This window comes from Dermacentor albipictus, chromosome 4 (assembly GCF_038994185.2).
Source record: "Dermacentor albipictus isolate Rhodes 1998 colony chromosome 4, USDA_Dalb.pri_finalv2, whole genome shotgun sequence".
NCBI lineage: Eukaryota > Metazoa > Arthropoda > Arachnida > Ixodida > Ixodidae > Dermacentor > Dermacentor albipictus.
Genome location: NC_091824.1, coordinates 140,939,740 through 140,952,401, shown reverse-complemented (window position 1 = coordinate 140,952,401; position 12,662 = coordinate 140,939,740). Strand labels below are relative to the sequence as shown.

General features: G+C 51.5%; 1 protein-coding gene and 1 long non-coding RNA gene across 10 annotated transcripts in view; one reads left to right on the top strand and one right to left on the bottom strand.

Moving 5' to 3' along the window:
- The window catches only part of LOC139059366 (uncharacterized), a 92,985-nt gene extending 84,317 nt beyond the window's left edge, over window positions 1–8,668 (top strand). For all 9 annotated transcript variants that reach the window (XM_070537677.1, XM_070537676.1, XM_070537672.1 and 6 more), the window contains 5 exons: window positions 888–1,049; window positions 1,671–1,912; window positions 2,442–4,698; window positions 6,758–7,545; window positions 8,199–8,668. In XM_070537677.1, coding sequence (XP_070393778.1) covers window positions 905–1,049; window positions 1,671–1,912; window positions 2,442–4,698; window positions 6,758–7,545; window positions 8,199–8,411 — 3,645 coding nt within the window. In that variant the 5' untranslated portion in view covers window positions 888–904 and the 3' untranslated portion in view covers window positions 8,412–8,668. The remainder of the gene's footprint in view (window positions 1–887; window positions 1,050–1,670; window positions 1,913–2,441; window positions 4,699–6,757; window positions 7,546–8,198) is intronic.
- The window catches only part of LOC139059371 (uncharacterized), an 87,848-nt gene that overhangs the window by 71,843 nt on the left and 3,343 nt on the right, over window positions 1–12,662 (bottom strand). The window lies entirely within an intron of this gene.

Genomic DNA, 12,662 nt, shown 5'->3' with positions numbered 1-12,662 from the left:
CGAGGCGCGTTTTCCGCCACCTGAAGGACGAGTGTTCATGTAGGCAAATCGCGCATGACTTGGTGATTTAGTGGATATATTTCGGACAAGAATGTCTGCTCTTCAAGTCTCAGGATCACTTGTCGTGCCGCCATGTTGTCGGTGTAACGTTTTTGGGGTGCGACTCGCTTCTTAATTCCTAGCCTGTCCTTGCCTAAAGAATGAGCTCAAAATGGTGTTTCCGAAAATTCTGAGGAAGCTCGTGCCCTCGAACGGCGCCGAACGGATGCTGCACCAACATGGTTTGTCAATTTGCGAGCTTCGCCTTGGCACAGACGTTTCTAAACACTTTACACAGGGGAAGGACGGTGCAGGACAGCGCTAAAGCGAAGAACGTGCTATCAGTACATGTGCAAGGCAAAGAAGCGTGTTTTTATGCAGCAGCGACCCTCGTCCTCTGACATTCCGGCCTCAAAAAAGCCCATGGTGCGCGACTATTTTCATATGACAAAAAGAAGAAAAAAAGGTGGGTAATAAAGGGTTGAGGTCGCAACCTTCCAGACCAATGGAGACCTCACATAAACGTAGCTGCATAATCGGCGAACACGCTTTCGAAGAGTTCGTGCCAAGCGAGAGAAGGGATATGCGTAGTGTTCGGATGCCAAAAGACATCCGAGGGGCAGCCTTAGCTCGAGGGTCGAGGTCACAATACGAACCACAAGAATCGCGACGTTAACAAGCGTCCCTGGCCGCGCTATACAAGCAGGAACGACGCGATAAACAGCGATAGAAACTCAGAGCTCGTGGCGCGTTGCTTTGAACGATGTGGTGTATTTGTGTATATGCGCCCCCAACGAAAAAAAAGCGCAAAATCGAAGCCTCACCTTTCGCGCTTCTCCTCTCTGCAGCGGACATATTGAGCGTGATGGAGAACTACCGGCAGTCGACGCTAAGCCGGCTGACGGCCTGGTGCCTCTGGTTAGGCCACCTCATTCTGCACCCGACCAGTGCCTGGAAGTCGAGCACGCTGTGGCACAAAGTGCAGCTATTCTTCTGCTACGTTCTCAGCTGTAAGTATGCGGCACGTTCATGCCCGAAAGCAGGTTTCCGCTTTTAATTACGGAACACCTGTAAATGCGTACCGTTTTTCACAGCCTCACCGCGCAGGGGTACACAGCAGAACAATTTTAATAACTTGCTTGGTCTCTCGGTCGAGTCTAACGACTACACCTTTCGCGCGACTACTAAGATTAAGGTGCGCAAAAAAAAAGAAAGACGTGATACTGTGCAGGTTTAACGAGTTTTAACGTTATAACAAAGGCGCAAGTTCGCCAGAAGGGCCGCACTCGGGAATGAAATCATGCCAGAATAATGACGGAGTCCATATCATTCGCGATCGTCAAAACATTGCGTCTAGGAAATAATGCGATGCTGAAGATGCAAAACATAAGCAAGTAGTCATATATGCACACGGCGTCGACAAATTTCGGCGAAGTCCTCGCGACAGAAAGCTTTGAGAGACGCGTAGTGGTGGCGTTAAAACATCTGCCACGGACGGAACCCGTAGATAAGGCTGCGTTGTTTTCTAGTTAGTTAAGCATATTTCGTGCACTTCTTTAGAGCGTTGTGTAGCCCAAGCAATGCGCAGCCTATTGTTTCTAATATTCCACTGCGCTGCTTTTGGCCGTCAGGTATATCTGTGGGCTACCACGAGAAGAAGACACTGCTCGAGTGGGTAAGGAGCCGCGTGAAAAATTATCCCGTTCCTGACAACTTCTCTTCGGGCTGGAAGGACGGCATCCTGCTGTGCGCGCTGCTCGATTCCATGTACCCGGGTTCGTGTCCTCGCTACGACCTGCTCAACGCTGATAACTGCATCAGCAACGCTCAGCTGGCCTTCTTTCTGCTGGAGAAGCACACGCCCATTAGACCGGTGAGCTGCTCTCTAGACTGCGTGGCCTTAAACCCACACGCTGCCCACATGCCGTCTACTTGCTGCTTTACACACATTAGATGAGCGACTAGAACTCCCTTTCAGACAGGCTTTCCGATGGAATGCTTTGATTACTTATTCCTCGATAGGCATCGCAATACGCTTCGAGTCAGTCGGATGTTTACGTCCACTCTGCCGCATCTCTAAACAGAAGTCTTAAGTAATGGCATGCACAGGAGTAAGCGCCACGAAGCCAGAAAGATTCAGCGACAGCATTAAATTGTCTTCAAGATATACATTTCACATAGGCAGGCTTATATATGTCAAAGCTACTTGTAAGCACTACAACGTGCCTGGATACATGCGCATGACACATGTTTGTGCCTTGTTAATACATAATAACATGAATTGACAGTGCGATCGACTAAACACTGAATTCCAAACCTCGGTCCTATACTTCTGATCACCCGCGCTAATCTGCTTAGCCCCTGTACCGTGTTCACGGGAAATGTTTCTTTCTTCTCGACAGGACATCACCGCGGAGGAGCTGGCTGAAGGCAGCCCCAACATCGAGAAGGCTGTGCGTGCCATTGTGTCTCGGCTGAAGGTGATATCCGCCAAGGCTCAGCTGCAACAGGCACTGGGCAAACGGCCTTCCATAAAGGACGACGGCGGCGGCGAAGACTCTAGCAGCCTGGTGGCGCGCAAGAACTGCTTCGCCAAGGGCATGGGCCTCATCCTCGCCGTGCGAGGACGCAAGGCCAGCTTCAACGTGTTCACCAAGTCCACCAGCAACTTCTGCATCGTTGTCGAAATCCGCGGTCCCGACAACACGGTCTGCAAGGAAATCATCACCAACAAGTCACCGCGACGCAAGATCACCGCGAGCAGCCCGGAGGCCGACAAAAGTGCGCTGAACGGAGCTGGTCAGGATGACAGGAAGATCCTGATCGAGTACGACATCCATCCGGGTATGGTGGCCGTCAAGTACACGCCCGTTCTTAAAGGCAAGCATCAGCTGAGCATCATCTGGCACGGACAGCACTTAGCCGGAAGCCCGTTCACGGTGAACGTGGACGACTCTACCGACTACGCGGACGACTTGCTCCTCCAGAGACAGGACTCGGTCGACTCGCAGAGCTCCGACAAAGAGGACAAGCTTTACCCGGCTCCAGCGAGCCCCACCTCGGCAGCGCAGCTCAAAGGAAAGATCAAAAGGCGCCGCGTGTTGCGCAGGATCGTCAACGTCAACGGCCAGGACGTCGTCATCGAAGGAGATGACAAGGACAAGCTCTGCGAGGTACTACGGTCCTTGTCATCCAACGTGTTCAGGCAGAACGGAGGCGACTATAGCTCGGGACGCGAGAAGCGCACCACTGCGACGGCTGACGGCACGCGCGTCGCCAAGCCTTTCTTCTCGCCCACGACTAGTCCGGAGTCGTCTCCAGACACCTACAGCTACGTGGACTACGACAGCAAATCCCTGTGGGAGCGGTCCAAGCACGCTCCTTCTAAGCTCGCGATGCCGGAGATCATCGTCTCCTCGTGCAGTCCGCACGCTAGCGAAGAAGAGCGCACTCCGGAGATCGTCGCTGAAGCTTCGGCTGACCGGTGCTGTCCAGATGCTCTCGGCGGAAGAGCGTCCCCGACTGTCAAGGTTTCACTGAGTGGCAGAGCTTCTCCGTGTGGGACAGTGTCCCCGAGCGGAACTATCACTCCGAGTGGAAGAGTGTCCCCTGCCGGGACGCTCACTCCGAGCGGCAGGGCGTCGCCCTGTGGAAGGACATCCCCGAGCGCATTTCCTGAGGTCAGCGATTTAGACGACCTTTCTTCCGCCACACTAAACTCCCCAAGCGGAGGAAGCAGTGCTGCGCGGGCACTCTTTGTGAGCGATATGTTGCGTCAAGAGACGTCGGTGTCCTACAATGAGGCATCGCACGAGCTGGAGGTGGTTGCACATCTGCCCTCAGATGGTGAAGGCGGCGATGCAGCGTTCGTCGGAGTGGAGTCACCTGCAGAGAACGATGACTTTGCAGAGTGCGCTGCGCACAAGCAGCTGGAGAGGACCTTATCAATCATATCAGAGGAGAGCGACAAGTCGCCTTCCGATCAAATGGAGTCGCCGGAATCGGTGGATGCCGCAGACAAGATCGACACCCCGCCTTCGTATGAGTACGCCGTTGCTGAAGCAGACGGCGACCTCAAGCCTAGTCAGCTACAACCAGATGAAACTGCCTTCGCGAGCCGTCCTGTTCCCTCTGAAAGACATAGCCGGATGTCGGTTCTCGAGAGAGCGAGATCGCTAGAGAGTGCGTACCCTCAGCCGCCTCCTGTGCAGAGGCAGCTGTCTCAGTTTGACGTGTCGCTGTCTCAGCAAACTACGTTGTCAAAACTTGACGAGTTATACCTCGACACTGTGAAACTGAAGCAATTCTTCACTGAAAACTTCAAGAGGACAATGCAAACAAGCAGCACTACGCATACACTAATCTCCTCGGGGGATCGCGATGAGTTCGTGTCCGTGAGGGACATGGTCAAAGTTTGGGAACATCGGCAAAGCCCGAACCAGTGCGGTAGCCCTGAGCAGGTCAGCCCACGCGGCGATGGCAGCAACGGACGACAGAACCTCGAGAGGAGGTTTAGAGTAACACAGGTCGCAGCTTCTAGTAAGGAGAACGAACCAGATTTAGTCAAAGACGCTATTCATCCGCAAGCTGCTCGTCGTCAAGTCCCGCGCTCGGTGGACAGTGCCGACGGTTCCAGTGATCAGTCATCAGAGGACAAAGGTACGCGTGGGGTAGATAAGTCACCGTCGTCGTCATGTTGACTCTGTTGTCCAACGGTGCAATGTGCGGTGACATAATGTTCGTGTGCCTATGTGTTCTGTGTGTTGGTACTCAAGTTTCTCGTGCCAACGTTGTGACTGTCGTCTCGGTGTCTTTTCGTCTGTGTTCGCTAAGCAGAGAGGACTCCCGCCTCGTTGAACGGGACTGTGCATTTATCTAAGTCAAGAGGAGAAGCCAATGAGACCACAGCATCGCTTGCCGCCCGTAGATGTGTGATTGTCCGACACGTTCCGGCAAGGTACGTCCGTTATTCTGTCCTGTGATTAGTGTTGTTCTGTGAAGCTGTATTGCAGTCTTGTACAAACTTGCCTGTTGGTCAGCTGCGATGCTAGAAAGGTTACGTAACAGCACTGAAATAAAATGGATTATGACTCTAAGCATTGGCCAACGAGCATCGTTCGATCGAGCCAGTGCAAAGTAATTACATGTGCGACCAGCGTTCGTTACTCGTTGCTTTGTTTTGTACTTCGTCTGACAGTGAAGGCACGTGGCTTATTGTGTGTTCATTTGCTCGCTGCACAGTTAATACTGCTAGACGAACCGGCGGAAAAGATCGCGGATAGTTGATAGAGGGATCGCTTTGTCGTAGACGTATACAGAACGCATATAAGCGCGGAGACCATAGTCATACGGCAATGATCGCACTGGATGGCGTATTCCTTTCCACGTATAAGACGTCAGGCGATGACGCACACACTGATTACCTCGCTCGGCGCTGCTCCGTTAGGGCGCATGAGCTGCGTCACTGAAGTCGCTGTCACGAACAAAAGTGACGGAGCTTGCCTGCAGCCTGACAATTAAGGAAGCAGGGGATATATTCACAATAATTGAGGAAGGGCCCTAAGCCGCTTTCAGCACTTCGAGTGCAGTCGCTTTCTTACGTTAACGATGTTCCCCGCGACGGCACCGCTTCGGTTCGTGCGACGTATGCCTCCGACACCACTGATGTCAGCAGGGTTTCGCAGCTCCCTCGGGGAGCTTACACGTGTAGGGAAAAAATATGCACAACGTTCGTAAGGCAACGTGCTTGCGCAACGATAGCATTGAGGCATCTCGCTGCGTTGATTCATCTGCACGTAGTGATGAAAGCAGACTAAGATGGCTATTACAAGCAGGCTATCTCGCTCCGAATGAAAACGGAACCGTAGGTGAGCGCAGAGATATGCAGGTAACGTGTGCGCTGTCTGTCAAGTAGAAACAAGAAGGTATATAGCGTATCATAATCAGTGCTCTTACGACCAGTGCAACTCGCTCTTAATTCTCGCTTCTTTCTTGCCGTCTTCAGCTTCACATTAGAGCGTGAGCCGAGTTCAAGTTAAATATAGGCTCAATTATTTTATCGTACAGCTACACAGAAGATGCCTGTCTAAGGAAAAGACCATTAACCTGCAAAGTTCGCACTACTACACGTGACCGACAGCCTTCTGAAGTGTGTGAGTAGCGAAGCGTACGAATCACACACTTATCATTTGCGAGTGATCGTTAACCGTGAGTGTGCGACGGTTAAAATTTCCGCCACCCGTACCGTTAAATAAAGGTACCTCTGAACTGCGATATAGCAATAATCAGCCTGAGCTCATTGAAACCAAATGTTAGTGAATAAAACCAAGAACATTCGCTTAACGCCACAAGTTCGTGCCAAAAGGCTTAATCGACTTCTTAATGTTTTGGATCAAGAACACAAAAACTGCGACCTGAATGCCGCAGCAATTCAGTTCTAACATTGAAGTCGCGACCACACGCAGACGTTTTCAAGTACTTCCATGCGCCCACGCGTCCCTACATAAGCGTCCGCCAGGTAAGGGAGCCAGGTGTTCGACGAAATCCAAGCTGCATTGCGCATTATCTACAGGCCATCGCAACCGAAAAGGCCCAGAATGAAATCTCTGTTGAAAGCGCAAGGTTGGCGTATGGATGTCCTTGCCACTTTATGCTCTGAAAAACTGACTCAAACTTCAGAGTTCTTACCGATACGTCCTTGCTTTCTTCACTTCTGCAGGGACGACCACCTCAAGTGACAGAGCGCTGTACAGCAAGACGCAGCGTCAGCGCAGATGCAACACGCAGGACACCCTCCGGTTTCCCGACAACTGTAGAGTGGGTCGCCACGGCAACACATGCCGTTCACCGACGGAAATGGACAGGACCCCGGCCGCACAGCATGGCTCCGACAAGGCAGATCGAGGTTCTGCCGCCGTCTGTTGCGACGTCAACGGCACCAGCGGCAGCACTGCGCATCCCACGACCCGACCCGTCAGCCCGACGCTAGTCGCACTGCGGAAACGAAACGCCCCGCTGTGCGACTTTCGCGACAGTCATCTACGACAACACGATTCTTACCGGAAACCTTCGTACGAGTTTTGGTTCGGCGCTCGCAGTAGCAAAAAGGGGGGTGGTGAGGGCAGCCGCGCCACCGAGAACGACGACCGAGATTGTCTGCTCGGGAGGCATCCTTCAATGGTGGCAGGCCGGTCGGACGAAGATGCTTCCGAAGAGGAGGATTGGGAGGATGCCGAATCCGAGGACGACATCGCTTACTGTTCTTCGTGCGAGTACGGTTCCGAATTCATTGACGACGACTCACTGCACGACTGTTCCCTGATCTTGGAATCCTACGCCTCGTTCGAGCTGGTCAAATCCTCGAGCGAAGTGGTGGGCGGCCTCTACTACGACTGCAGGGAGCCAGACGACGAGCTGTTCGCCGAGCCAACTTCTCGCCCCGAGAAGTGCGTGGCTTCCGGTGCACGGCTCTACTTCGGACAGGTCGGCGCCGAAAATCACTTCCAGGTGCGTGTTTTCTTGGTCATGGAATTGGGAAAAGTGTGTACTCGGGGGGGGGGGCAGTTATTTATGGCCTACACCGTTCTTTACGCGTTCCTGCAGCACCAGTGACATAGTGTTCGACGTTAGTACAGGCTGCCTGCCGAATATGACGCTGAGTCGATGGTCTATCGGATCCTCTGACAAAATATCGATGAGCCAAGTAGATAGAGCCTTATCAAGGACATTGCGGCCCATGTTTACTGTAAAAAAAAACATTCGCCAGTCACCGTCTTGTATAAGTTGTATTTACATGTTGCAGGCTGCCTTTACGCGTATACGACATTGCTATAAGTTCTTCGACCATACAAAATCCATGAGCCAGAACCGCACGAATCATCTTCTCTTAATGCTTCATGCAATACAATAGTTCGCACAGGATACGCCGTTTATCGGCAAAGAAATGGAAGAGGAGCGGGCAGGTAGAAGGCTATCTCTGCAAAATGGATGCAGCACTGTTTGCAAAGACGAAACGATGCAAGTGCGTGCGAGGGCACGCGTATGCGCGGCTGCATGAAAGTGCCATTGTTCACGCCCCTTTCTGTGTGGCATTGACATTTCCGCTGTTTCAAAAAAAAAGTAATTCCCACTCATTCATATTACCCCCGTTCTGTTCGCAGGTCAGCACGAAGGACGCCGGCAAGGGACCCCTCTCTGTCAGCGTGCTAGGCCCCAACGCCAGCTCCGTCATAAACGTTTCGGTCAGCTACTTCGGCCAAGACAAGTACAGAGTCACGTACAAAGTCACTGAGCCAGGATACTACATCATCCACATCAAGTGGGCCGAGTGGCCCTTACCGGACAGTCCAGTGATGTGCAAAGTGACTGCGTGAACCTAGCGCGCCGGTTGCTCTCGGAACAACACACACTCGCTGCGAGCACCGGTCAACACCGCAGTTCTCGCGCAATTCCTGTCCGAGAATGCATGCATGCGCCGTTTCGGTCTTCTACGTTCCTCTACGCAACGGAAGGGTTGCATGTGCAGTGTACAGAAACTCCCGATCACGAAACCTTAATTTATTGCGAGTCATTCGCACACATCTCATCCATTCATCGTTAAATAAAGCATTCATGATATATTTACTATGCACATTGACTTTCGTGTGTACTGGTTTCGAAGCTGATGCTGCTGTGGCGCTCTGCCGCAGAGGAGGACACAGACTCTGGAGAAAAGATGACGGCGGCATCGAATCCCGGCTACGGTGCCTTTACTTGGACGGGGGTGGAATGCATCATGCAAATGCACTACTTCGACATAGACATTTATTACGTTAGAAAAGCTGAGAGGCTGGCCTGAATCGAAGCTCTGACCTACTACTCAGCATTAAGAAGGGGAATGGCAGTAAAAAGCAATATCTTAAAGAAAAATGCCGAGAAGGGCGAAAATATGGTGTTACGAATGAACATGAACAGAAACGAGACAAAAATTTGATAGTCTTTAGAATATATCACTCCGACTACATGGGCCCGGCCAAAATCCCAAGTACTAGCCGTGGTTGCTAAGTGGATATATGGTGTTAGGCTGTTAAGCACGAGGTGGCGGGACCGAATTCCGGCCACGGCGGCCGCATTTCGATGGGGGCGAAATGCGAAAACACCCGTGTACTTAGATTTAGGTGCACGGTAAAGAACCCCGCGGGATCAAAATTTCCGGAGCCCCCTGCGGCGTGCCTCATAACCAGATCGTGGTTTTGGCACTTAAAACCTTATATATATATTTTTATTCCAAGAGAACTTTTTAGACAAAGGTTGCTTGAGCAACTCTGAAAAAAGCTCTGCCATTGATTCTCTCTGCATACAGCATACCGTGCACATGTACAACACGTGTTCTGTAGTCTCGCGCAAGACTGTCTCCACGATCGATATTGTTTAGATAACGACGAGTGAACACCGCTCCAAGTCGTAACCAGTGCAGCAAACTTGCGTAATTTCTTGAGGTGGGCGGATCACTGGCAGTAAACTTATTCCATAGCCTACACCTTACCTTCGGGACATTGAGCATTTGCAAAAGCACCCACCCAAGATAGCTTCCTTGCTGACCGAAAACTGAACTGATAATATATACAGGGTGTCCCAACTATCATGCACCAAGATTTCAAAATATTCAAATACCACGTGGCTGGGCAGAACCAAAGTAATGTTGTTTGCCGTTGGTTGGAGATATATGTTTTTGGCATTCCGCGTAATTACATGATTAGTTTTAGTTAAGAGATGAACTTCTCAAATGTTATAATTAATTGAAAAGTGTCAATGAGAAAAATTTAAAGCAACATGAAAAACTCCGGATACAGCTTTCTGTCTTTCAATACGTGCTGCATAAAAGTGTTTTTCCGAGCGTGAAAGAAGCTCGCGAATACACGCAAAGTGCCTCGAGCGGCCAGCTTGCGTGCATTCGCGGGCTTCATTCACCGGGTCGGTAAAGCAGTAATAGCTGTGGGAGCGTTCTGCAGGGTTGTTCTGCCGGGACAAATTTTCGAAGCAGTGGTATTGGACACGCGCCAGTTCGGAAGTCCGGAAGTGCTACTCCGGATACTGTCATATATTCCGCTATCCGACTGGCTCGCAGGGCTGCGACGACCTCTCTGATTGGCTCAATTTGCCCGCATTGCTGTATGTGGCTCATATAATTTTGAGACACATACAGCGCTAACGTTCAACTACAAATCTTCATTATCGCATGCATGCGCACGAATGCATACTGTTGCGATTCGGGTGTCCGAGCGGTCATTGTTTTTCCGTGGTTGGTGATGTGCCAGGTGCCGGGCGATAGAGAGGTCCGGGGCGACGTCCAAGGAATGAGAAACTGGATTAATTACACATTTACATGGTGAGAGTTTACATCTACTAGCACGAGTCCTAGTACGAACAAGAGTAAGAACACACGTACGAGTCAAATGCTCACGTACGCATCGTAGCACACGTCCACAGCACTCAATCCCGCATTTTATACATTTATTATGCGTTGCATATTGCAATCACTCAGTTCAGCTCTTGGGCGCGGCCGGGCAGCCACCATTGAGGGTATGAGCCATTGTTCATTGCTGCGCGTCTCATATGTAGGTCTATTCTCTTTTAAGTTTGCTATGTTTGTTATTAAGTTGCTTCTATTTTTATGCGTTGCATATTGCAATCACTCAGTTCAGTCCTTGGGCGCGGCCGGGCAGCCACCATTGACCTTTAGCGCAACCACGTGACGTGAGGTCACGACAGCCGGAAGAAAAGCTGGGCCCCAACTCGCGCAATATGCAACGCATTCTTGGCTTAACCAAGCTAAGCCTGGCCATATTTTTTCCCCTTTCCGGCGTCGGGAAAATCACTGTTCTCGGCGAATAACCGTTCGAAAAATCCCACCCATGACGCCGCACCGTCCCGCCGGCCTACGCCCCCAATCTCGCAGGCTACGCCCCCGCATACGAGGCAGTGCCGTGGCAAGCTGAGAACGCGATGTTAAAGTCGTTCCCACAGAAGTCTTAGACGTCGGCCGCTTATATCAATTAGTGATCCATTCGTGACGGTCCGCTTGTCAGGGTCAGGCTCCGGTACTGCGAGATTGCTTTCACGAAGGACGACGGTCCTGTTGCCTCGATGAGAACGCCTTTGTTGGTGGGTCGCCGTCTATGTCGGGTCAACTCTAGTCCAGGCGGGCGCTCGTTTCGCTCGTCAGCTTTGGTTACGCTTATTTAATATCGTGCTTAAACGTCAATCGTAACAAGACGTAACCGGGCGATAGAAAACAAAAATAACCGTTGAGAGGCGCGCACCAAGGAACCGAACATGTCGAAACAGCTTAAGCGCAACTTGCCTGCACTTTCTCATGGCTATCTCGATAACTCGAAAAACAGCACCACTTTTTCCGATAACGCCACCGGAGGCATGCTCACTCACCTTTCTTCCATTTTTTTTTTCACTTTCATAAGCAAGAATTTGTCTTCTCATTCTGCATTGGGCCTGATTCAATATAGTAGTTTTTGTAAAGACCGGGACGTAGCCGCTCTCCCAGCAGTGCATGCGTAGATGGCTAAAAAATCACCACCCAAGCACTCCACACAGATGGTTAACCAGCGAAGCTGAAACGTGCGGCCCCTGTGTTTATCACTGGGTTAATGCCGACGGTTCACTAAACGACGGCTTGGTAGGCTGCCGTATCCTCGGTATGCAGTGTAAGAGTTGGGGTCGGGCATGAAATAAGCGGTAGCTGGCCCATGCCGTCGCCCGACTCAGCCACGCTGAGGACGTTGTTGAAGTGAGGGACTCGTTCTCATCTAGAACGAGGAATATGGGATTTATTTACAATATCTACATGAAGGGTGGAGAACGTTACATTTCATCAGTCTAGCAAGACTGGAAGAGAAAACCACACCGTACAGCCGACAACGGCTGCTTAAAAACCTTCTGTCCTCCCTAGATCCCTAGGTGAGGGAAAACTGCCGTTCAACCTTCGTCCAATGGGAGCGTCCAAAGTCATCGTAGGGGGAGGGTTCACATACTCACTTCTGCAATTTGGTTTCACTGAACACACCGAGAGGAGTGGGTCGGCGTAGACAGGGTTTGATACGCTTGACCCAAGCAGGCGCCTCTTGATCCCAGAGCTGAATCCGCAGCTAGCCGCCGGGTCTGTCTGTGATTGACTGTGACGACTTCTGGGGCCCGTGAGAAAGCACCGCAAAGCACCCTGTTCCAGGAGTTCTCTTGCTCCAAATAGACCGTGAAGGCGACAGCGAATCAACTAACAATACTCGGTCCGCCGGAGGTGGCTAGACTCGCTGGCGCCGCCGGCTCTTCGCATGAGGCGCACTGTCTGCTTTACAAAGCGAGTCGTCGCAGCGGGCCAGGAGAGGTTCGAAGGTCGCTTCTCCGAAGATCGCTAACACCACAGGTCGATCGAATCAACTGAAGCGGGCCGTGAAAGGTTTGCAGTTCAGTACCCCTGCAGGCCGATCGTAACAGCAGCAGTTGCAGCTTGCGCTCAGCTGCACGAGCTTGTTCTTGTGCCCAGGATGCAGCATCGGCACAGCGTAGACGAGCTCGTTCCCGATTCTGCTCGCGGCATTGTTGATCGAAAGCTGCATGCTTCTAGGGAGAAC